General features: G+C 45.6%; 1 protein-coding gene across 3 annotated transcripts; it reads right to left on the minus strand.

The window, feature by feature from the left end:
* Nucleotides 1–140: 140 nt before the first annotated feature.
* ATG4B (autophagy related 4B cysteine peptidase) lies at nucleotides 141–22,797 on the minus strand. Of its 3 annotated transcripts, XM_075507724.1 has the most exons (14): nucleotides 22,656–22,797; nucleotides 16,320–16,418; nucleotides 15,711–15,782; nucleotides 13,503–13,601; nucleotides 12,499–12,600; nucleotides 11,598–11,670; nucleotides 10,431–10,510; nucleotides 6,975–7,171; nucleotides 5,882–5,960; nucleotides 4,983–5,128; nucleotides 4,285–4,341; nucleotides 3,898–3,991; nucleotides 3,353–3,388; nucleotides 141–1,996 (listed from the first exon to the last, which is right to left on the minus strand). In XM_075507724.1, the coding sequence occupies exons 1-14, from the start codon at nucleotides 22,663–22,665 to the stop codon at nucleotides 1,923–1,925; spliced, it is 1,218 nt and encodes a 405-aa protein (XP_075363839.1). In that variant the 5' UTR covers nucleotides 22,666–22,797; the 3' UTR covers nucleotides 141–1,922. The 3 variants fall into 3 exon arrangements, with proteins under 3 accessions (XP_075363839.1, XP_075363841.1, XP_075363840.1); XM_075507726.1 differs by lacking the exon at nucleotides 3,353–3,388; XM_075507725.1 differs by lacking the exon at nucleotides 3,353–3,388 and having other exon boundaries at nucleotides 3,868–3,991.
* Nucleotides 22,798–23,134: the final 337 nt, after the last annotated feature.

A 23,134-nucleotide genomic window follows, 5' to 3' on the forward strand; every position in this document is an offset into this window, starting at 1 on the left:
CCATCTGCCTTCATTGCCCTTATAGGGCATAAGGTATAAACTGCAATCGTTTTGACAGCATTCCCAACTGCACTGCAGAGTTACTAGATACCACCTGCCACCACCTTCAATTCATGTGCAAGAACATTAGGACAGGCAAAGACTTTAAATCTGTTTATTCAGGTACAAATTGAAAGCAGATGAATGGAGCACAGCCCCACTTCCTCTGCTGCCTCTTCTCCTAACTACAAGAGAGAAGAGGAGAAGCAGGCAGAAAACAGCAAATAATAATTTAGTGACAGAAGCATTGTGGTTCCCAGTTCAAACCTCTGCTTTTGGATAGCACAGGGACAGTTAGAGCATCAGTAGGTCAGTCATAGGGGAAACAGGTCATTTCTAGCCAGCTGTCACCATCCTTGGCTATAAAAGCATCAACCAACAGGTTCCAATCCTAAATGTACAAAACAAAGCCTTGTAAACAGGTTTGCAGTCTGCAGCATGCACTAAGGAAACTACTTCAGCAACTTCTGTTGCAGTTTGCATTAAGACAGCTCTCCTCCGTGGTTTACCTTTCTCTGAATTCTATGCAGTGAAGGGCCCCAGGCAGAGCTATCATCTTAAAGCAGCTAAAATTTCCAGTATAACTGGACCTTCTCAAGGCATTCTGTCTTTACTGCCCCCTTTGAGATGAATTCCTGAAATGGGTTTCTCTGGGTTAGCTCCTACAGTACCTTTGTGGATACTCTGCAGGGAGGGGGAGCAGGCAGAAGACAAAAGGAAAGGTACCTATGCAGCTAGGAAGCCTACTTGACCTTCAGGCATCTTTTCTGAATTGGAAAGGGAATGTCTAACAGGAGTAGTTAGAGGAACTGCTGAACAACCCACCGAGACTACCTTGAGGAATTCTACAGCTCACATTTTTGGTACCAACAGGATTAATTCCCTAGATGTCATGCCAGCACGCTGGGGCGCAGGAACAAGCAGGCACATGACTGGCAGATCTCAGTTGTCCTATTTCACCTCTCCCAGCTGTGGACTTCTTTTTTTCCAGGGCTATGGAATCCAGTTCTCTGCTCGAAGCAGCGTTCCTGAAGATACTTGCTGTAGAGATGAATCCATTGTAGAAGCACAACACTTTATTGACTCACTGAGCAAGAACACGTACATTTTCTACTCTCCTTCCCTTCTTTCTGCTGTTATTTAAACTGAGATTGAGATGGTCCTCCCCAGCAGCATGGGTCTGCTCCACACTTTCCCAGACAGCCTTTCACTTACTGAATTACCAGTTACTTATAAGTTCCCCCAACTTCCTTTTCATAGGATGTGAGCAGGAGAGGGGTACTACACCTGCGAGGAAGCGCTGTGTACTGCAAAGCATGAACAGGAGTTGTACTGTAGGAAGCCCGGCCACCTGGACTCCAGGGGCTTCACAGCTGTCTTGTTGGGACATGTCTGCTGTTCATTTGTGTTGTGAGCTGCAGTCCAAGTTGGCCAGTGAGAAGAGAAGCTGCTAAAGGAATTAACTGTACATTGCACCTGCTAAATGACGGGTGGCTCTATTTAAGCTTCAGAGGGGAGTCCCCATGTAAGGATTTAGCGCTCTTAACGATTTCTATGCCTCCCTCAGAAGGCCAACTGACCTGCTGATTTAACAGATAGGCTTTGAACTCCTAAGCACCACTGCATCCACTTCCAGCAACTGTTTTCTGCTGAGAAATTCTGACTCCAGCCAGTAAGGCTGTAACGCCCACTTAGTTCTTCATCCCAATGCAGACAATGCGCAACTCCGCTCAGAGGCTGCACAGAATGCCAGGATGGACAAGAGGCGGGGATGGCAGCAAGCACCTATGAAAACCGGTAGCCCCAGGCTCTCGAAGGAGCTTCCCTCCCCCCTTCTCCCCACACATAAACACAAATTTGCAGAGTCAGTTTCCTATTTGTTTTCAAAGGGATAGGATTTCGAAGTCTTCATCTTCTGAGTCAAAGAACCTTTCCAATCTGTCGGCATCGGAGGAGTCTGCAAGAGAAAAAGAAAACACTACCTCTGTGGGACGCACTGACTGCTCAGCATCAGTGAGACCAGCAGCTGGAGGGCAGCAGAATTTGAGTGTTGGGGCCCACAAGTTCCAAGAGACTCTGTGACACACCTGAGTGAAGACTCTGAGGAGGGATGACAATTAGCATGTATCAATAGCATGGAAAATGCACTAGAGAGAATTATATAGTGCACAGAAGGTGCACTATGTTTCACAGATCCCAACACAGTTGCAGTGCAACTCTGTGCTGTGACTATTTTATACAACCTTCCTGTGCAGCAGCTCTGTATTAGCAGGAGACAGTTCTGCCTCAAGAGGCTCAAAATAGGAGGACTGGCCCATGTCTGGACTAATAACCATGAAGATTTCTGGCCCAATTAAGTGATATGGGAACATTTTTTCCCCCCACGTATTAGAGACTTGTTTTTTGCTATAGTTGACTTCGATCCAACTAGTGGGGAATGTAATTACACAACATGCACTCTCCCAAAAGCAATTAGTAGAGTCCATTTTGTGAGGAAGGGTAATGGACTTGACCCCTCCTGTCCATCCTTCCAACTCTATGGTGAGGAGGGAGGACACACCTAAAGGGGAAGCAACTTTACCATAGGGGAAATTCAGGTGAGAATGTATGGGCAAACTGGGGAAGTAAAGGAGAAACCTACATTAACTCAGGCTTCAAGAAAGCACACACCAGACTTGGCAGAACAGCCAGCCAAAACCTAAACTGCAATAACTGATGGCTGGGGACAGAGAAGAAGTGCAAGGCTGCAAACCCCGCCCCCCGCCAAACATTTTGTGACAAGCTTTAATCCCCCAGTAGCACGTGCAAATGCCTAATGTCACTGTTCTTGATCTAACTGCAATGCCAATGAGTGCTGGCAGCAGAACTTCCAGAGATGCTCCTCACAGGAGCGGCCCTCTTCACTTCAGTAACACAGCAGAGAACCCAGGTGGCTGGGGGCTCGACATTCATGACAGTGTGATTAATCCTTCTAGTGAGGGGTAGGACTGTAAGAGAAACAGAATGGCCACAGCAGATGTGAGAGGCTCTACAAGCTAGGGAAGAGGGAGAACTAAAAGGACAAGTAGCCCATTACAAAAACATTTTTAAGAGTAATAAAGGCAGCAATTAGGGACAATTTAACACAGGCCAGGAGCAATTGACAGTTTAAGAGAATCAGGCATTCTTACAGAAAAGGACAGTGAGATAAGGAAGGCTTTGAAAGTTCATGCTAAGCACAGAGAGATAGCAAGGAAGCACAGGGTGCAGGATGCAAGTGACAGGACACAGTCCAATGCCTGGTGACAGGGTAAGTTTGTCCACGCATACTCACTCCTCTTGGCAGAAGCTGTCAATGGCTCTTTATCTCCTGCAATGTTTGTGCACATTATTAACATGATAAGCAGAGCCCGACAGCCAAGATACTGCCCAGCACTTGTTCCTTTTTGCACTGGTAGTGGCTTACACACAGGGAAGGAGTGCCTTATACTAGAACTAAGTTTGACCAGCCCTGTCTTTGACCATTTTCATTACCTAGAAACTCAGTTTTCAGCCTTTTCAATGGACACTTTTGATTCCTCCAAGCATCCCTTTACAAATCATAGATTCACATTGCTGTGATAGCCTATGAACTTGTTTTTTCTTCCCCTCAGTCACCATCACCATTCACAGACTCATTCTAAAAATTGTCCTGAGACACTGTGGGATCTGCAAACCACTAGTTGAAAGCCAAAGAACTAGATCAATTGACCTAAGGGCTCCAGATCAAACTCCAGGTGGAACAGGAACATACTAGAAGTCACTATACAATTCCACACAATTTCCAGAAAACCAAAGGGACCAGCTCACCCTTAGCTCTACCTCCCCACGTGGCCTCACCTGGTGTGAGATTCAGGACATCAGGGTTGGAGAAATGCGACGGCTGGCGTTCAACCAGTTCGAACATTGGCAGCGCACCTCTTACCAGGGACAGCTGTGGAGCAAGGGTAGAGCCATGAGAACCAACAACTCTGTAGTCACGGTGCTCTGGGTCTTTAAGGGATATTTAACAATCTGTTGGGACTTCATTGCAGCTGAAAAAACATTTCTCAAATCTTTGACTCGCATCATCAGCAGAATTTCAGAGTTGTGCTCATTTTGGTAGTCTAATAAACTATTTTCATGTGCTTTAAAATGGGATCATGCTGTAGAGAACATGCTCTCTCTGCAGCGGTTTGGAAACAAGACAATACCCTATATTCCTTTCCTGGTGATATAAACACAAACCTTTTTGATTTGCTGGCACCAATCGTTAAAGTCCTCCTCTGTGTTGCAGAAAAAGCCCTGAAAAAAAAAGGAATTTATCTTAATATATTGTAGATTCATCATTTCAGTCTTCAGGCCTTGTATTAACGCGAAGCAACTTGACCAGGACTGCAAACAGTTACACCACCTACTTGCCTTGCTTTTAAACTGTGGCTTACATTGCCCCATTAAGCTGAACACTCCCCATATGCTTGATGTTACCAGACTATCCAAATGCTGGAAGCATCCACTCTACTGCAGAAGGAAAACTGGGCAGAAACAACCCACATGGAAACAAAGGGCAGGCATCTCAGGTTCAACAGAAAACAAACCACACTGAATCATAATATGGATTCAGGAATGGATTCAGATCTGCCCATCAAAAGGCAGGAATCAAAGCCCAAACTAAACCTGAGAGAAGGATACTGCTCCATGAGGAATGGCATTTAATTGCCATGCAAGGGGGACTTCCTTGTACCAAACAACTTCCTGCATGAAGAGCTTCTTTACCAGTGTTACTGAAACCCACGGCAGCACTTGCCCAGAGCACAGCATGCCTGTAGAGTACCCAACCCATCGCCACTGCCTTTGCCAGTTCCCTGGGGAAAGGGACAGCTGTGAAACAGAAGGACCACAACACTGCTCCTTCGGGTGATTGGAAACAAGCAGCAGGAACGCACCACCGCAATGGAGGGGTCGAGCTCGGCAATGCTCATTCTGCAGGGAGGGTGCTGGCAGTGGAAGCTTTCATCAGGGAGACAGCCGCTGTCATTGGGCTCCACTGCAGGCTGCGTAGTGTGGGGATCCAGGTAAATGAGTTCCTCACCTGGACAGACAGGCAAGGAGACATGAAGAGGAAGACCCATGCCAGAAGCTGGTCTTCTGAGAAGCAAACAGTGAGATACAAAGAGGAGGAAGAGTGATGACAGAGCCAGCTCTTGAAACCCCACATAGGAACCCACGTTCTATAGGGGCAACTTGCTTTCAGCCACTTTCCCAAATGCTTCTCATCCAGGCAAAGAGCCAGCTGCCAGCAGAACCATGGTGCCCACTCTGCAGCGACACCCTGGGCTCAAGGCACAAGCACTATTTGGGTACTGTTCCTGCACATGCCTTCCAGGGTCCTGTGTAAGCTCAAGTCAGCCCCAGAAATCCAAAGCACAACCAGATTGAGGTCTCAGGCAGAGAGAGAAAATCAGGGGGAAGGAGGAGAGTAAAAGGACAACAGTTTGTAGGGTTTCAGGAAGGGGACAACTAAAGGACAATTAAATCCAGCCAAGCCCCTAAAGGGAGGTCAGCTCTGAACGTAGGACGAAGTCTCTATGCACACCCCTTTACAGAAAGGACTTAGCATTATGCAGTGGAAGTTTACAGCCCATACTACGGCCACTGTTCAAAGCTACATCGCTCAGGTCCTCATAAAGAGGTTCATTCCACAGCAGCCTTCCACGCTTCCAGCAGGAAAGAAGAACCCTGCAGCATGCACCACAGACCAAGCAGGAGAGCTGTACGGCTCCACAAGCACTTTTTAGCTGGGTGGAGATGCTTGGAAAGTCTTTGCAGTACTCTGGGCACTCACCTACATAGCCAATGAAGTAGTGAGCACTGTTTGGTTTCCCTCCGATCACTCCCAGGGACTGAGGCATCATGAAGCAGTGCTGGAAAAGCAATACAGAAAACACACAGCTGACAGACAGTGAGACAGCAGGTGGCAACAAAGACAAACATCCAAAAATGCAGTGGGAAAGAAAGACAGGGACACTGAAAAATCAGCAGAAACAGCCATTTCTGGAGAGAAGCTCCACCAGGAAGGCTAAAGGCTGCAACGCAGGGCCTTCAAGGAACATAGAAGCAGCTCAAAAACACCTTTAACTGCTGACAGGAACACATAGGTGGACCAAATGGAAGAAGCAGCACTACTCCAGGACCCAGTCTGGGCGAGTCCTGGCTCTGCTGCAGTCAGTGGAAAGATACCCTGGAGCTGTCATCAGGTTGCAACAGTGCTCTCAGGAGGAAACAATAATTCAGGAAACAGTTTAAGTTCCTTATCCAGCTGCAGTATCCAGGCAACATCTACTGAGTTAAGGGCAAGTAACTTTGCGTGAATTTGGAGCTCTTACCTGTGCAGCTCAGAGCTTGCTAGCATTAGCACAGCAAGACAATGTGCACCCTGTCTTGTGCATGTACTCTGCACACCCTAAATTCTGCAGCCTCCTGATACTCCACACTGCAACCATCAGCCAAATTCTAGCCTCAGTCTGCAGTACAAGCTCCAGCATCAGAGCCACAGGGAGTCTGCAACACTACATTCATTAATGCTCAAGTTGCCACGAAGCACAGTACAGTTGTGCTGAACAAATGCTTCAGCAGGTTGGTACCATCTAAACATAATGAGTGACTGAGATTAAGTTTTGAAGTAAGATCCTCAAAAAAAAATCCCAAACACCAAAAACCACAACCCCCCAAAAGCCCCACACATTTTCCTGACTAAAGCCTGCAAGAGCCCATATCCTGACCTCTGACAAGGATTGTCTCTAAACACATTTTTCTTTTGAAAATTGGACAATTATTTCTGAGTATTTTTGCCCCAAAACCAAATTCCAGAAATGACTTAATTCACAACAGGGTCCTTAAGCATCAGAAAACCAAGAATTCAGCTCCTGGTCCCCTACCTTTAGTGTTTCAATATAGGCTTCATTGATCTCTGTGAGCCCAAGGCGGAGAGGTATCAGCAGCACCAATGGTTTCCACAGTGAGAGCCTATCTCTAACCCCTGCTTCCTCTGGGTACCCGTTATAGAGTACATCTGACTCCACAGCAGGGCATGCTGCAGCTCCAGCACACACGAAGTTGGACTGGCACAACCGCCCTACAGAAAGGGAACACGAGCAGAAAGCATCAGAAATAACCTCTGTTTCTAGACCTTGAGTAATTCTATTTGAGCTCTAATCAACAATTGCTATTTACTAAAAGCCTACAGCACTTAATAAAAAGAAAAGCTTAAAGAGGTGCAGTGCTGGGATCATGATGTATGTACTCCCTGCAGGGCTTCTGGTAGGGCTCAGCATTTCATCTAAGCTTACATCAAGATTATGCCAAAGCATGCTGTGCTCACAATCACCATCTGGTGGGCTGTTAAAATGCAAATTTTTCCAGCAGGTGAGCAGCTAAGCAACAACCTGTGCCAACAAGGTTGAACGAGCTGATTAGGAGGTCAGGCAAGAGTCCTGAATTCAAAAAGCATGTAGGCAGAAAGAGAAAAATATGGAGTTCAACTCCAGAGTTGTTCATGGAGGATATGAAGACAATTGAACTGAATAAGGAAAGTGTTATGGCTTAACACAGGAAATATTCACCTGTAATTAGCGCTGTAACAAGATACAAACATGGTGTCTGTCTAGACTACTTGTAATTTTCCTAAAGTTCACTAAAGCCTTCACAAATTTTATCAGGGATCATTCAGAAGCTAATTTAGAGACCTAAAGCAGGATGATCATTAAACTCTGCAATTTCAGCATGAGCTTTGCCTGTAAGATATGGGGCAGTCCTCAGGGCATACACATGACATACACATGACATAAGTGCTATGCATCCTCATTCTATAGGCTTGACAAACACACAGCCAGGCTGTAATGCAACCAGATTATATAAATTCTGGTACAGAAACATCTCCAAGCCTACCTGTCTCACTGGCCAATTTCATTACTTGCTGAGTGTGTGAAGAAAAAACCCAAACCCCAAACAAACCCACAGCACTTTAATCATGAAGCCAAGGCAATTACACAAAATGCCATAGGCTCATTTAATTTATTCCTGGTCTAAGCTGAATCCCAGGACACTCTAGCAGGTAGGACACAATGTAGACAAACACCTTCATCACCAGCCATTTCAGCAGGGTGTTTGCTCACTACTAAGAGCTTCAAACCCAGCTCAACAAGGAGAATGTTACACCCAAGGTTAGAAGAAATAGGATTTTGATCTAAAGCCTCAGTATGAGACACAACCTGCACTGAAGAGTTTGCAGTTGCTCCCTATATTGTCCCTCAAGGAGGGAGAAGGTGTACATGCACATCTCTCATGCAGACGTATTATAGTTACCAGAGGTCCTGAGAAAATGGAAAGTCATTATTTGTAGTGATTTATCCTGTTAAAACAGTATAAAGATCATAGGTTTTTTTGTTGCAGTAGCCTGCCTGTTCTGATGATCTGAAATTGGCTGCCAAGCCAGGGCTGTTGCTGAATGGGGTGTCTCTGCAGGTTTCCTCATCAGGCAAAGCAACTGGCAATCCTGTGCTGTGATATGAACATATTTAACCCAAGTTTAAGCAGTAGGGAGCTTGGCACAGACTAAATTCACCTTGCTTCTTTGGCAGGCTTAGCAGCGCTATGGTACCACAGCACAGCGGAACCTGCCTAAAGCTTCCCAGCTGGATCCAGACCATTTACTGCAAACATATTCCAACAGATTTGACACAACATCTCTCCTGCTGTGGTGGCTGCTGCTGCTGTCAGGTACTGGCTTTACTGTCTTGGTTTCTCACCACCCTTCTGATGCACAGGATCCTCCAATGACCAACCAAGAGCCCCCTTCTGATACAACAGACTGACTCAGAAGGGATAAAGATGGATGTTTCTTCACTGCTGTAGCAAAAGGCATTTCCTATGAAACTTAGGCTGAACAGCATTAGTGACCGAATTTAACAGACGTATGAAACAGCATTAACTTCTGAATGTTTCCCTATCGACAGATGTTTGGGGCACAAGATATAGAACACATACCTACAGACATATAACACACCAGACCCACTCATACAGTGACTTTCAGGCCCTGAACAGGTACATTATGATTCACATTTGAGGAAAATAAACAAACATCCCCTGCACATTACAAGCTGTATGGACACGGTACTTGAAGCGGTGTCAGTGCTGAACAGTCAGTGCCACACAGACAAGAGCCTGCAGCATACCCAAGCCTCGCAGCCAGCACACTTCAGTTCTAGAAGTAATGTTTTCAGGCTAAAGATGAAAGATAAATCCAATTTCTGTTTTCACGCTGGCCCTTGTTTAAGCCAAGGGCATGAGCACTTACCTTCACAAGACTACGTGTGCCTAAGGTTAGACAGGCACTTCTCAATCAGATCCTATGTTTCTTGGCCTCTCAATTGAGACTACCTGATAAGAGATGTGACTTTGTAAAGTGACTGTCCTGCACTCTAGGGGCAAATTGCCTCTTAATAGATTTTGGCTCCGTGGCAGCTGAAGCCAGCCTAAGGGATGCCTGCCACAATCTCACCTGTAACCTTGCACCAGCTCCAGCGCTCACTGGACTGTTCTACGTGCTGTTTCAGAACACTAACCTGGCAGAAAACATTGCATGGTTTTGTGCTGTGTAAGCACACTGCCTCATGGATTAGTGTAAAGCAAGCAAAGGGAAGGCTCGCGTGGCCAGGACCATGCAGGACTGTGGCAACCAGCAATGCAGGCATTCAGCTTTGGTTACTGCAGCACTGCAGCCTGGGGAAGCATGCCAGGGATGAACACATTGCACAGTTGTTCAGCCTCCAGAGCCATCCTATTGTCAGGATGCACCAAAAAAAAAAAAAAAGAAAAGAAAAGAAACAACCAGTGAGCACTCCTTAAAAGATGATGAAAAATCCACTCCAGAAATGGATTCCCTTCTTCTCCCCACCCCTGCCAATTTTGTTTATTTTCCTCTTCAGTGATCTGTTCTAGTTTTCTTACTCTGCCTAATAGCAGAGACATGCCTACCCCATTATACGGGAGAGGAAGCAGCCATTTACTGCTTGCTACCTGTGGCCATAAACAAGTTTGACACTACCTTCCAAGCAGCTCCCACCTATGGTCTGAAGGTCAGCAGACCTTCTCTCCAGATCCAGAGGCCACAGTGCCAAGTCATAGACTTTATTAGATGAAGCGAAAGTCAAACAAGGGGTTTCCTTGCCCTAGAACAGCAATTCTCATCTGGTTTTAGCACGCCTGGCCACAGCTTTAAGACAAAACATTTACTTCATGCTTGTTGTGTTGTACTACCATATGCTCTCCAGTTTTTTTTCCTGGCTTCTTGCTGCTGGAGGGTATACCGCATTCTACCTCCATATGATACTTACGGATTTCTTCCATCACTACTGTGTTGTCCATGGCTATATGTACTGCCAGTGAACTCCATGTATCAAAAGCTGCAAGTTTTCTATAGGAAAATTATTAAAAAAAAAAAAAAAAGCAAGCAAGGATTAGTTACAACTACAAGACAAAGAATGGTGGCATATCAGAGAGGAGAAACTGCATTAGGATTGGCTTTCATCAATTATGCTGTAAAGTATGCTTTTATACATGTATCCGAGTTGTAGACTTCATTGCCACTAGTTATTATTGCTGGAATAAAAAACAAGATTGCAAATGGGACCACACCTGGGAATTTGTCCCTCAGCAGCTATTAAATACAAGAGCCCCGATACAATCTCCAACTCAAATCCCATAACTGCTGGTTACCAGAAAGTTAGACAGCATAAAAAATAAATAATAATAAATGAAAAAAAATCACTTCTATTTTCCGTACATATCTCCCAATCACCTATACCAGATTCAGTGCTAATTCAGCGTATGGTCTGACCTGGGAAAGCTGCTTTTAGGCAATCCTAGCCGATTCCAGGGAGCTACCTGCTCATCTAATCAAAGTGAGGGAAGAATGGTGACAGGAGGGAGAATGTTTCTCAAAATACAGTGTGTCCCAGTTATTAAAGGCAGTCCATGCTCCAGCACCGCTCTGATCCTCAGCCTGTCACCATGGAACCCAGGCAGCAAATATGAATGCTTTCCTCTGCTAATTCATTGGTGACTTGACGGCTCACTGGCAGCTTTTTGATAACAATGATGCTGTTGTCAGGTCAGCAGAGGCAACTCAGAGGCTAGCAGAGATCCAAACAACGGCAACAATCATCTACTCTGACACTTGCTTCTGGTCTGCTGCACAGTATTGCACTCAGTCCTAGTGGCAAGCTCACTACTTGTGGGACATGGAGAGAGAATTCGGGGGGTTGTCCTCAACTTGAAATCTGTTTTCTCTCACTCCCTGCCAGCATCTGAACAACAGAAGGGCTCCTTTAAAGTTCCTGCCCAAGCAGGTCAATATGGTCAAGCAGGTTGCCTGCTAACAGCATTAAAACATACAGTTGCACTCCAGTCAGTGGGCAGAAACCTGTAAGCTAGGAGGTACTACAAACCAAATGATCCCACTGTGTAGTTCTAAAGATATAAAGGAAAAATGCAGTACTTACTTGAGCACTTGTGCGACTGTGTTTGGTCCATACCACTGACCTATGGATTTTCCCTCTCCAACTCCCATCTGGGCTGCATCACAAGAAAAAACCAAAATAATTTAGCAAATAATTTCACCTACACTGCATCCCTTCCTAATCAGAGTTTGTATTTAAGAGGGAAGAAATCTCACTTGGAAACATTTTTGAGTCAGCAGAATCTACTCTTTCATGGGGTATCTTAGTGTAGGTAGGAGAGAGAAGCATATCCTGAAGGACTGTAAAACAAATCCTTTCCCCAAAATGCAATAACACAGAAGTTCAAAAGGCAACGTTACCTCAGAAGAATTTTTACTTAGAGTGTTTGATTACCAGACCACCCTGGTAATCTGCAGTTCTGTTCGCTGAAGCTATAGGTGCCTTAACACCCTATAGGAAAAACTGGAACAGGCTGCTTCTTTTTTACTTGCCAAGGAAGTTTCTATCAAAGTGAGATCCTTCCTTAGTCCATTTGCTACTTCTGAGAATTTCTTTGCTCAGCAATCTTCTCATATTACAAGATCCTAGTGAGAACAGCAACCACATGTGTTCCTCTCACCTTAGCTAGCTAGGATATGGAAAGTGATGCTGAATATAACCTAAAGCATTAGGCAAACCTGACAGCCTTAATTGAGTCAAGAAGAAAAATCAATCATAATCCATAATAAAGAGCGGTAGTTTTACATCACATCAGAAAACGGGCAGCATAGTATCATGTACTACCTGACCTGCTCGTTGTTTGTTTTTTTGTGTTTTTTTGTGGTTTGGGTTTGTTTGGTTTTTTTTTTTTGCTAAGCTAGTAAAACAAACAGAGCGCGATGTTCTACACTCATGGGAAACCCAGGCTGAATATCTCCACCCTCTTCAGCACCCAGACTCTTACCTATCTGGTGAATGGAGTAGTAGCTGTCTTTTTTGTCAATGAAGGCATTAAGAACATTGAAGTAATTATCCATCTGCCTCTTCCCTTTTATCCACCTCCAGTCTAAGACAGACAAAGAGAATATATGAAACAAAACATGATATTTGTTAGCAACTAGAGGCTGCAAGCTACAGTTCTCTTCCCTGTGCATCAATCAGCTGACCCGATTTTCACGTCGCTATCTTATTACTAGGCAACTGAGGCATTCCCAACACTACAGGATTAATTTTAAAAGAAAAGTAAGCATTCTCACAGCTGGGATAAAGGAATATCACCCACAGAAAAGCAAATAAACAAAAAAATCAGAAAATACAAATTGTACCTCTATCCCACAGATGAGAAATGGGATTACAATTTCCCACTGACAGGTGTGAGCTACATATTCTGGGAAAAAACAGGTGACTTCACTACAAAAATCATCCCCCACAAATACAAAGGCCATCAACAACTGTCAAAAAAATGCTCTGGTATAGCTGCTTACAGACCAAGAATGGGTAAAAAACAGAAGGTATTCAGGGAGATATACAGGAGAGTATACAAGAACAGAAGTATGCAGAGAGAGGAAGACTACACTCAGTAAGTGAGGCCTTTGTGACAAAACTGAACTATAAACAAGAATCAACCTACTAAGTTGTCTTAAACTTCAGCTATATAAAAAACCTTTCAAGAAAAATCTAGTACGTGCTTTGCTTCACTGGATTTAACTAGCATGTTAGAGGGCTCTGCTTTGTTTTAAGGCTTGGACAACTATATCTATGTAGAGTAGTAGACAGCAGGGAAAAATCTGCTGGAGGGTTTCCGTTAGACTGTTCTCTCAACAGCCCTGAACTTGAGAAGACTGAAGAAAAAGTTATAGAGCCCTCAACAACTCCCAGCTGTGCCCTTGTTATCTGCAGTCCTTACAAGTACTGCATTTGCGGGAGCACATGGCCCTGGAAGTCAGTATGGGCTGTGCACTGGTTTACCTCTTCCCAAATGCCTGCAGACCAAGGCCTGAGCAAAGATCATCTGGCCACACCGCAACATACAGCCCCAGCCTGTATCAGATGTGGGACCGGTTCCTCCTGTAAACGAGGACAGAAAATAAATACGTAATGAATAGTAAAAGAGTGCCAAGAGGGAAAAGAAATTAAAGCACTGTAAGTCTGCACAGGTAGCAGGTTCACCCAAGAAATCAGGCAGGGAAGAAGGACTAACTTAGCTCACATACCCAAGGCTGAGAAACAAAAATGTAGTTATCAGTGAGTAACTTAATGGTATCCCTTAAAAACAAACAAACAAAAGACTCTAACACTAACTGAAAGGGGAAAAAAACTTCAAAAGGAAATCAAAACAACTCAACTAGAAAAAGAGCTGAATTTCTCAGGACCACAACAACCCTTGAGCCTAGTTGCAGACTCCCAGACCAATTCAGAGACACATTTCTACACACAGGTGCTTGTTACAGGCGACTTCTTGTAATCCTCATCTTGAGAAGGCAACTCATGCAAAACAAATCAGTCCCAAGGAATTCTCACATCATAAGCAGCTATGACTGGATGAGATTCCAAAGTGAACAACATAGGCCAAAAAAAAAAAAAAAACCCCAGCAATGAAAAAACCCACATCCTACGTAATACTGGAGAATAAGCTGGATATTAGCTCACGCTGGAAAGTCTGAGACAAAGGCCTCAAGGCTGGAAGCGTTTCCTGACAGAACTTCAAAAGGAAACTGCTGCTCCTCCACTGAAGCTCTAGCTATTATTACAAGCTTCATAGATAAAATGTTTAGTGTGACCACGGCAAGTTAAGCCGTCTTAACAAGCATGCAGTCAGCTGTGCCTTAGCACAGCTGGTAAAAGTGGTTTCCTTGTAATGCTGCTTTTTTCTTTCGATCCCATGCAACTACTTTGCACGAAAAGCACAGGGAGAAAAATCACCCAAGAGAACTATTTAATCAACTTCTGGATGGTCAGCAACTATCTTCTATAATTTTGTCAGCAATTTATAACATATACAACATCCAAAATTGATAATGCTTTACAAAATTAGCATAAGACATTCCCCTTACCCTCTGAAGAGGTTACAATATTTAAGTGGGCAAGCACAGAGAGAAGTGGCCAACAATAAAAGGGATGACTGGGAGAAGAAAGACTGAAAAAGGAAAAGGTTTACTGTATGACATGCAAACCGTATCTACACTGTAAACGGGAAATGACTCAGAAAATGGGATTTCTTCCCACCCCCTGCCCTTTAATAACTCACATAGAAACCCCAATTGTGTTTGTGAGCCATAGCTAAACACATGCTAACACTTCAATTTCAAATGCATGTTTAACTATGGCTTACAAACGTGAATTTAAAGGGATTAAACTGCATCAAAGATGTCTCATACCTTGTTAGGCAAAGTGTTTCCCAGTAAAAGAAGAGAACAAGAAAGAAGAGAACAAGCCAGAAGGATCAGCTACCAAGAAGTCTCTTTTCCAAATCAAAGCCATTTTCCCCGTCAACTGCTGGGGATGACACTGACAGTGGGGACATGGATGGGGCTTGGAATCCCATTTACCTGCTCTCAGATCTCTTCTGATACCCCTTCCACCCAGTACACAAAACTACACCACAGAAGTGACCATGCAGATCTTAAGGAACCAAGACGTCCTCCTTCGAGTTCAGTGGGAAATGTTCCCCATATTACTAGTTCCTGTGTGTAACAGCCACTTCAGGCATTTTAAAAAAAAAACACACAAACAAAAAAACCACCCCCAAATAGTCCAGAGCAGATGCACAAAGGCAGTAATTTCTGTATCATATCTCTAGCTTTCATATCTCTAATCCACTTCAAGCCCAAGACTATCATTAAATAATATTTCACGTTAAACTTATGTAGGACTTAATGAACATGAAGGACAAATATCTTCCCATGTTGCTCAAGGAAAGGATATTTCTAGGTAGGCTTCCCAAACTCATTCTTGTGTCCTTTTTAAAATCACTGTTATCCCTCATACCCAAGGGGATGAGGAATTCTCATTATCAGATAAACAAAAAGTCTATCCTATCAATTAAATGAAGTGCATTTCAGATTCCTATAATCGGAAGTGAATTAATGTTATGCTTGTGCGGACTGTTTTATTAGGTAGAGATAACTGGATTATCATCATTTCTAGGATATACTTAGACTCATCCACAGTACGTACCGATAGCAGGGAAGTTCTTTCTGTAGGTGAACCAAAGCCGAGAGGTCACATCCAACAGGATCTTTTCTTTCTCTGAAAATTTTTCAACATCGAAAGGCACATACGTGAGGGTAGCACCAAACGCAGCTAAATCCATCTCTCACCCGCCTTCCCTAATAACAGCAGCATTCTGCTCCTCACTCAGTTTGCGTGCCCAGAGAGGCAAAATCTGGCTGAGGAACAGGACAGTGCCACTGTGTAGAAGAAACTTTCTTTTCCCCCCCAAATAGCTACAATCAACCCAAAGACACCATGGCCATAGGCAAATTATGAAGCAGTGAACTGTTTTCTTGCCTTTCCCCCGAGCTACCCCCTTGCCTCAACCATCCTGGCCTCATGACACAAGTCCCAATAACTACTAAACGGTAACTTTCTGCACAAAAACATTCCAGAGTCCACAGAGATGGCGAGAGAGAAGCATGGCACTTACAGTCTGCACGTTCTGCCAGCAAACACACTCTGCAGTGTGCTTATAAGGTTTGCAGTCACCTTGCTGCTCCGAAAGCAAAGCGCGACACTAACAAAGTCCTCTGGAGCATTAGAGCATGTTGCACCGTGCATGCCAAATACCTGTAAAAACACTGTATTTCCGGCCAAGGATCCAAACGGGTTCTTTGGTTTCAGGGAAGTCTTCATATTCGAACCTGAGAGTGTCATAGGTAAGAGTAGCTAGAAGGAGAAAGAAGAAATTACATACCTTTCATAGCTTTTCCTTGTGTTTTAAAAATCATACAAAACTACAGAATCAGAGCTGCTGTGGACCAGCAACTTACACACCCAGAGCACCTGGCTCTAGCTGGCAAGAAACAGTACAGCTCCCTCTGCAACCACCAATGCTGGAAGGAAGAGAGAGCCGATGCCACCCTGGCTCACTCCTGGCTGCTCCACAAGCAGAAAAGCAGAGGGATTTCCAGCTTAGGTCAGCTCCAGGTTCTGCCTGATGCAGAAAACAGTCAAGAAAGCTTCTAGGACTTCATCCGACAGCTGCACTCTGCTTCCCAGAAGAGGCACCATCATGCACGCTAGAACAGTTATCAGCAACAATGTCAAGGTCCTCTTTTCAAGTGAGCAAAGTGATTAAAATCCTTCTTCCAGAGAATGTAATTTTTGGTGGTGGAACACAAAAAGCACAGATCGCATTAAGATGGGCACTAAACCTTCCTCTGCAAGTCAGTGCCTCCTCAAGAGGCAACAAATCCAGCAGAAGTCATCATCTGCACTGAAAACAGCCTGCAGCTCAAGGAGCAGCACTGCCTTTATAGATGTCACACTAAAATCTGAGGAACACAGAGCTGTGCAGAGATGTACTCATTCACAGGTAACAGGCAAACCTTACATCTATTTTACTGGCTCCCTTCACAGCATGGCATCCATCAGTACCTAGATATCCACCTCCTCCTACATGACCACTACAGAACAACTCAGCAGCACAGGCTGCCCTTGGATCAGGGAAGCTTAAGCTTTCATGCAAAAGACACAGGCAATGGGGAGAAAAAAACAGGAGAGTTGGTTGAACTGTGCTCCACTAGGTCTGTATTTGGAAATAAGGCACTTTAAAATGGTCTTGGAAGCCCGGAAATGAACCATCTAATTTTGTAGGTGTCAATTCTTTAACAAACTGCCTATAAAATTTAAAGCAGAACTAAGCCAGACTGTTCTGTAACTGTTAAAGTGATTATTGAAAATATCTCTCACAGCAAATGCAATAAAATCTGCGGTAACATGACATGAGTTTAAAACAGGGCAATGGACTAAATGACCACAAGCTCCTCTCAGCCCCATTTGCTGTGAAAGCCACCACCCTCCATGGTGTACACCTCAGTTCTTACTTTCCAGGAGAGTCACCTGCTGCTTTTCTCTGGTGCTGCCTACGTAGCAGACCTCACCCTTCTCACAAGTAGAAGACGTTCATAGATGAGCTTTCTTCCCAATCATTCCCTGCTTTGCTTTCCAAAGCATCATCTGGAGCACCAGAAAATAACAACTTGGCTGATTTGCATCAGTGATAGTTCCAGAAAGTCACCACAAGGTTCTGGTCCCCCTCCTTCCAGACATCTAGGATATTCCACATTGTGCTTCGGCAAACAAGCTATGCAAGACATTTTGGCCTCCTGTAGGTACCTCATCAGTCTTCTGCCCCTGGGCTCTCTGACCTGAATTTCCAATTCCAAACATCAAAGAAAATAAGTAAGTAGCAGCAGCAAGACATCATCACCAAGACCAACTACTGTTTAAGCAGGAACCCTGGCAAGAGAGATGAAAATAGGCTCCTAAATCAATTTTTGAATTAGACTCTGGACCTAACACTAGCCCAAAAGATTTAAAGCATGTTCCTTGTGTGAATTAGTCTATAGACTGTTTCAGGCATATTTAGGATAGCATGGGCCACATGTTCCCATTCCCGTCCCGTGATGTGACTTCTCAACAGCAAGCTAAGCAAAGCAATTTTGCTTGCACAGAAAAGTGCCAGCAAACTAATGCAGTCTTTTCCTCTAACAAACTTTAGCAGTGAAATTAAGAATTTCTTTACCATATACCAGCCAAACTTTACAAATTCCCAGCAGTCCATGCCTTCTGTGTCTATCTTTACTTAATAGCTTGGCTTGGTTTCATCCCCTTCTTGCTAAATGTTGGAGATTTCTTTCCAGGGAAGAAAGCGACGTGACTTCTCCAGATGTTTTCAAGTGTGCATCACTTTCTACTCCCTCTCTTAATTTTCAGAAGTTTTCTTTTTCGATGAGACATTACAAGTTTATTCTGATAACTCAAAGGGAGGCTAGTTGTTAGGATTTTTTAAAATTCAGTGTGTTGCCAGATATGATCTTAACATAAAAACTGAAGTTCTCAGATAGGTTTTAAAGCTCCAAGGAATATTTTGTGGTTTATTTTGTCAGTTCTCAAGCTTGCCATGAATCGAGCTCTCTGACAAAAGAGTCTCAAATAGCTTAAATAAAATGACTGAAACAAGGATGCTACACAGAAACTACCAAGCTACCCACCATCCCTCTTTCTCCTTCCTTGCCTTCTCAAATGTTGCATGCTCTGCGGCTCCACATTTCACAGGGCACCAGGTCCTTAGCAAGCATAGGATTTGCAACTGGCAGCTTCATGGCAAGGATCTGCTGCAGTCTTTCCCCTTCAAAGCTAGGAGAGGAAGGGGTGAGCAGGTGGGAGGGATTCTCAGGCTGCCCGCTGGACCAGCTGCGTATTCAGGGAACGCAGCACATGCAAACTGCAAGTGCCATGACACTGCATATTCGGGAGGAGAATTGCAGACTAGCGGTCTGCAGACTAGCAGTCTTTTTGCAGACTAGCAGTCTAGCAGACTAGTAGTCTGCAAGTCCTAGACTTGCAGTCCTTCAGCTGAATGCCCGGCATCTGGGCTCTGTGCAAAGGTCCTGTAGGTCCAGCTGCGCATCCAAAAGATGTGTTCAGACATCAGTGCATAATGTTGTTTTTCTGGAAGAAAATACTGGCCACCATCTGAAAAGGCACAACCACTAAATGCAGGAGTTAAGGTTTCACCTTCACAAGGAAGAAAATTCAAGTGATTGCTCTGAGGTAGTATCAACAATTTTATAATTTGCAATAAACTCCCCACAAAGCTTGAAACCACTAAGTGTTTCCTTTACAAGCATCTACCTTCATACACTCTGGCACTTTTTCAAAACTAAATCCATTGTGCTGTTGCCCAGATGAGCTAAATATGAGCAAGTAGGACCCAAACAATGCAGGCAGGGGTACAAAGGGTGTCACAGCTTGCACAGGAGCCTTTCTCTCCCTCTTAGAGTTAGAGGCAAAGGGTCTGAAAATAAATAAAACTGGAAATTCACCAAAGCAGAAATCCTATTTGAAGATGCTCCTTTCAGAGCTGCAAAAGTCATGCGAGATCAGCAAATTTCTCAGTCAGCACTCCAAAGCTTCACCTTCAAGAAACCCTCAATCTATTTTAAATACCAACCTCTGAGCATCCAGGACGGCAGAGCAGTAGCCTCTGCAGAAAATCCAAGTGCACATCAAATACGATAGTTCAACTTCTTTCTGTGCACAGTGGATTCATAGTTAAAAAGCCAAGAGTTTCAGCCCTGCAAAGCACACTCTCAGAAAGGTGGCCTTGCTTTCCAGGAGCTTCGGGCATGCTGTGAATGATGCCAGGTTGGGTTGGCTGGGTCTCTGCCCCATGGGCACACCTTCCACGGGGTCTGCTGTAGTGTCCCAGAACACCTTCTCATCCCACACCCTCCCTAGAAAGCCCCAACAGAAAAGGCAAAGCTTTGTACGCACCACTACAGAAAACACCTATATTAAACAACCTAGGTAAAGGCATTCAAACTAAAACCACATTAAATACCAGCATTAAGCCTGAACGTTTGAGTTCTCTTCCACTTTTGTACACATAGTTAGATCTACTCAGTTATAAGGTAACAGGCCACACCACAAAAGCCTGCCTTGTATGAAGTGCAAGGAACCAACCCTTGATACACCCAGCACATGCCTGCAGTATCAGTGACTTGCAGTATCAGTTCACTAAACATGAGTACACGCAAGGTTATTGAAAAGCTATATAGCATCATCTTGACATAGACCAAGAAAAACTGTCTCAATACATAGAATTAGGGTAGATGGTGAAATCTTGCCTCCCTTCTTATATTCTTAAGCTGTACAATGAAAAAGCCAAGCTAAAAACGTTATCCCAACTTGTAATAAGCTCCCATATAAACAAACACAGAAGCACAGCCAAGCACCAGGGAGCAGACGCCGACTGGTGATGGCAGTTTGCAAATGCGCTGAAGGCAAGATATGTGCTTACAGCAAGTACCAAGTCCTTGACAGCCACTAATTTTACCTGCTTTACCAAAACCAAAGCTATTTCTTTTTCTATCAACTTTGGGAAACAAGTAACAAGAAGTCAAAACTTTGATGACTCAAATAGAAATATGGCAAGTGATTCTCCCTGTGGTTTGCACAGCAAAACAGCTGATGTTCACTCCAGCATCAACCGTCTTGGTTATAGTTTGCCTGCGCAGCTTAGAAGTTTTGTCAAAAAACTTTTTATACAAAATACTGAAGCAGAGATTTGGAGCATTACACCGAAGGAAAACCAGGCTTTGCAATACCTCCCTTCCCAAATTGCTTCTTGGGCTTCCCCCCCAGTCTCTAGCGAGGCCTCTCCCTCCAACACAGTAATGCTCCTCAGGTAGCACTTGCAATGGCTTAGAAACATTTTCCCTGAAGTCCTTCAGCCTCCAATTAACACCGCCACAAAAGAATCAGAAATGGGGCTGATGATCATCTCCCTCAGCTGATAAAGGTACATCAACCCAAGACAGTGGAGAGGAGGAACACTACTGGATGTAGGATGTTTCAAAAGAGAGTCAAGAAGAGAAGGTAAATTTCTTGTGTTAGTAAAGCTCATTGCTGAAAAGCGCCTAGAAAACAGATAACCGAAGAACAGCCTGAACCCTTACTTCTGGCCTTTGCAGAAGAAAGATTAAGTCTTTTGTTTCCCCTAAGCTCTTTCAAACAAGACAAATCCCAATTATCTAAGCAACAATGATGAGTTAAGAGACAGCCAGGGAGGAAAGTCAGTCAACTGGAGAGCGGTGCCTTCTTGGAGGCCCAGAGCAAACAGTTCAAAGTCTGCCTGTCAGGTCCCTGATCATCTCAGGAGCAGGGCTAGCTGTGAAGGGGCTTGAACTCTCATTGCTTCAAAGCCCAGACACTGACCTCCTCTTTGCATAGAGAAGATCCAGCCCTACCATCTATCACAGCGAGGTTTTCCTTCCCTTGATAAGCCTTGTAATGCTTACGCAAAGGGAAAGCAAACATATCTCTCAGCTCAGGTTGTGTTAATTTCACTTGTTGGAATGCGTCTTGTTCCCAGGCACTAGAGATTGGATGCAATGACGTGCAAGGACGCACCAGACAGAAAGTCAGGACACTATTAAACTGGACTACACTGACAACAGCATCGCCTGCGTCAAGGACAAAAACAAGTCAAGACAGCAGACCAGAGGGACGAGGACTACGGACTCCCTCCACATACACACGCTCGCTCAGCGTGGAGGAGGAGCCCATGCAGCACAGGAAGATATTAGTTATTATGGAACAACACTTATCTATGCAGATGGTGGATGAAAGCTCTTACTACACGAAGGCTAGAAGGAAGCGAGTCCCAACCCAAGTACCAACACACTTCTTTTTTTCTCCCCCTATACGAACGCAAAATCTCTGTGACAAACGGCTTTGCCAGCACTCTCAGTAAAGGTGCTGAGTGATCACCATGAGTGGCCAAGTCGCCTTACCCCTCAACGCAGCAGAAGGCAGCCATAGCACCTCGGGAGCAAAGCACACGGACACCTGTCCTGCCACCACTTTCACCGTCCGGTTCGCTTCCCGGGCAGCCCCGTCCAGGCCACGCCACCAAACAACGCGGAAGAGCTCAATGCTTTTTAGGAACGACAGCAAAAGGCAAGCTGGGAAGGGCAGGAGGGATTCACCTCCCTGCTGAGAGGGCTCCCTCTCGCCTCTGGCCTGCAGCGGTGGACACCGGCGGTAACGGAGCCAATCGCTGGCCCACCCCGAGCCACCGCCTTCCCCCGCACCCGGAGGGAGGCGGCCGGGCCCCCTAGGGCTCCACAGGGCTGAGGACGCTGTTTCCAGGGCCGTGCCCCGGTGCGGAGACCGGGCCGGGGAGTGGTGACTTCTCCTGCCGTCAGCCGGGCAGGGACCGCACCTCAGAGCACCAGGGGAGGCCGCACCACTGTGGGCCGCCCGGGCCTGGGCCGCCCCGGGAAGCCGTAGGCCTCAAACGGCCGCCGGGCCGGGCTACGGGCTCCTGAGAGGGAAAGCAGCCGCTCTCCCCCCGCCGCAGCGCGGGAAGGGGCTGCCTCCGCCGCCACCCACCTGCGTCCATGGCGGCGGTCCCGCCGAGGGCTGCGACCGCTGCCGTCCCCACCGAAACATACGCCCCGGCGCAGCCCTGGGCGGCTGCTGGCGCGAGCTCGGCGCCCGCCCAATGGGAGCGCCGCTAGCCTCCGGCCTCCGCGGCGGTTGGCTGACGGCGGCGCTCGTCACGGTTCGGTGCGCCGCGCGGCTTCCTCTGCGCACTGTGGGCTGCCATTTTGCCGTACAGAGAAGCGGCGCGGAGAGGGGAGAGGCACCGGCTCGGCAGCAGAGCCGGGGCCGAGGGGAGGCGGCGTCGCAGCGCGTAAGGGCTCCGCTCGTTCCGCAGGGCGCCGGTGGGAGCAGCCCATGACACGTACGCCCAGGGAAGTTCTGACACACGGGCGCGACCATCGTGCTGTACGGAGCCGGTGGAGCCCCGCCCCTCTTTCCCCAGGAGAGTAACCCCCTCACGCCCGCTCCTCTCAGGAACGCCTTTG

The sequence above is a fragment of the Mycteria americana genome, chromosome 7 (genome assembly GCF_035582795.1).
Source record: "Mycteria americana isolate JAX WOST 10 ecotype Jacksonville Zoo and Gardens chromosome 7, USCA_MyAme_1.0, whole genome shotgun sequence".
In the NCBI taxonomy this organism is placed as follows: domain Eukaryota; kingdom Metazoa; phylum Chordata; class Aves; order Ciconiiformes; family Ciconiidae; genus Mycteria; species Mycteria americana.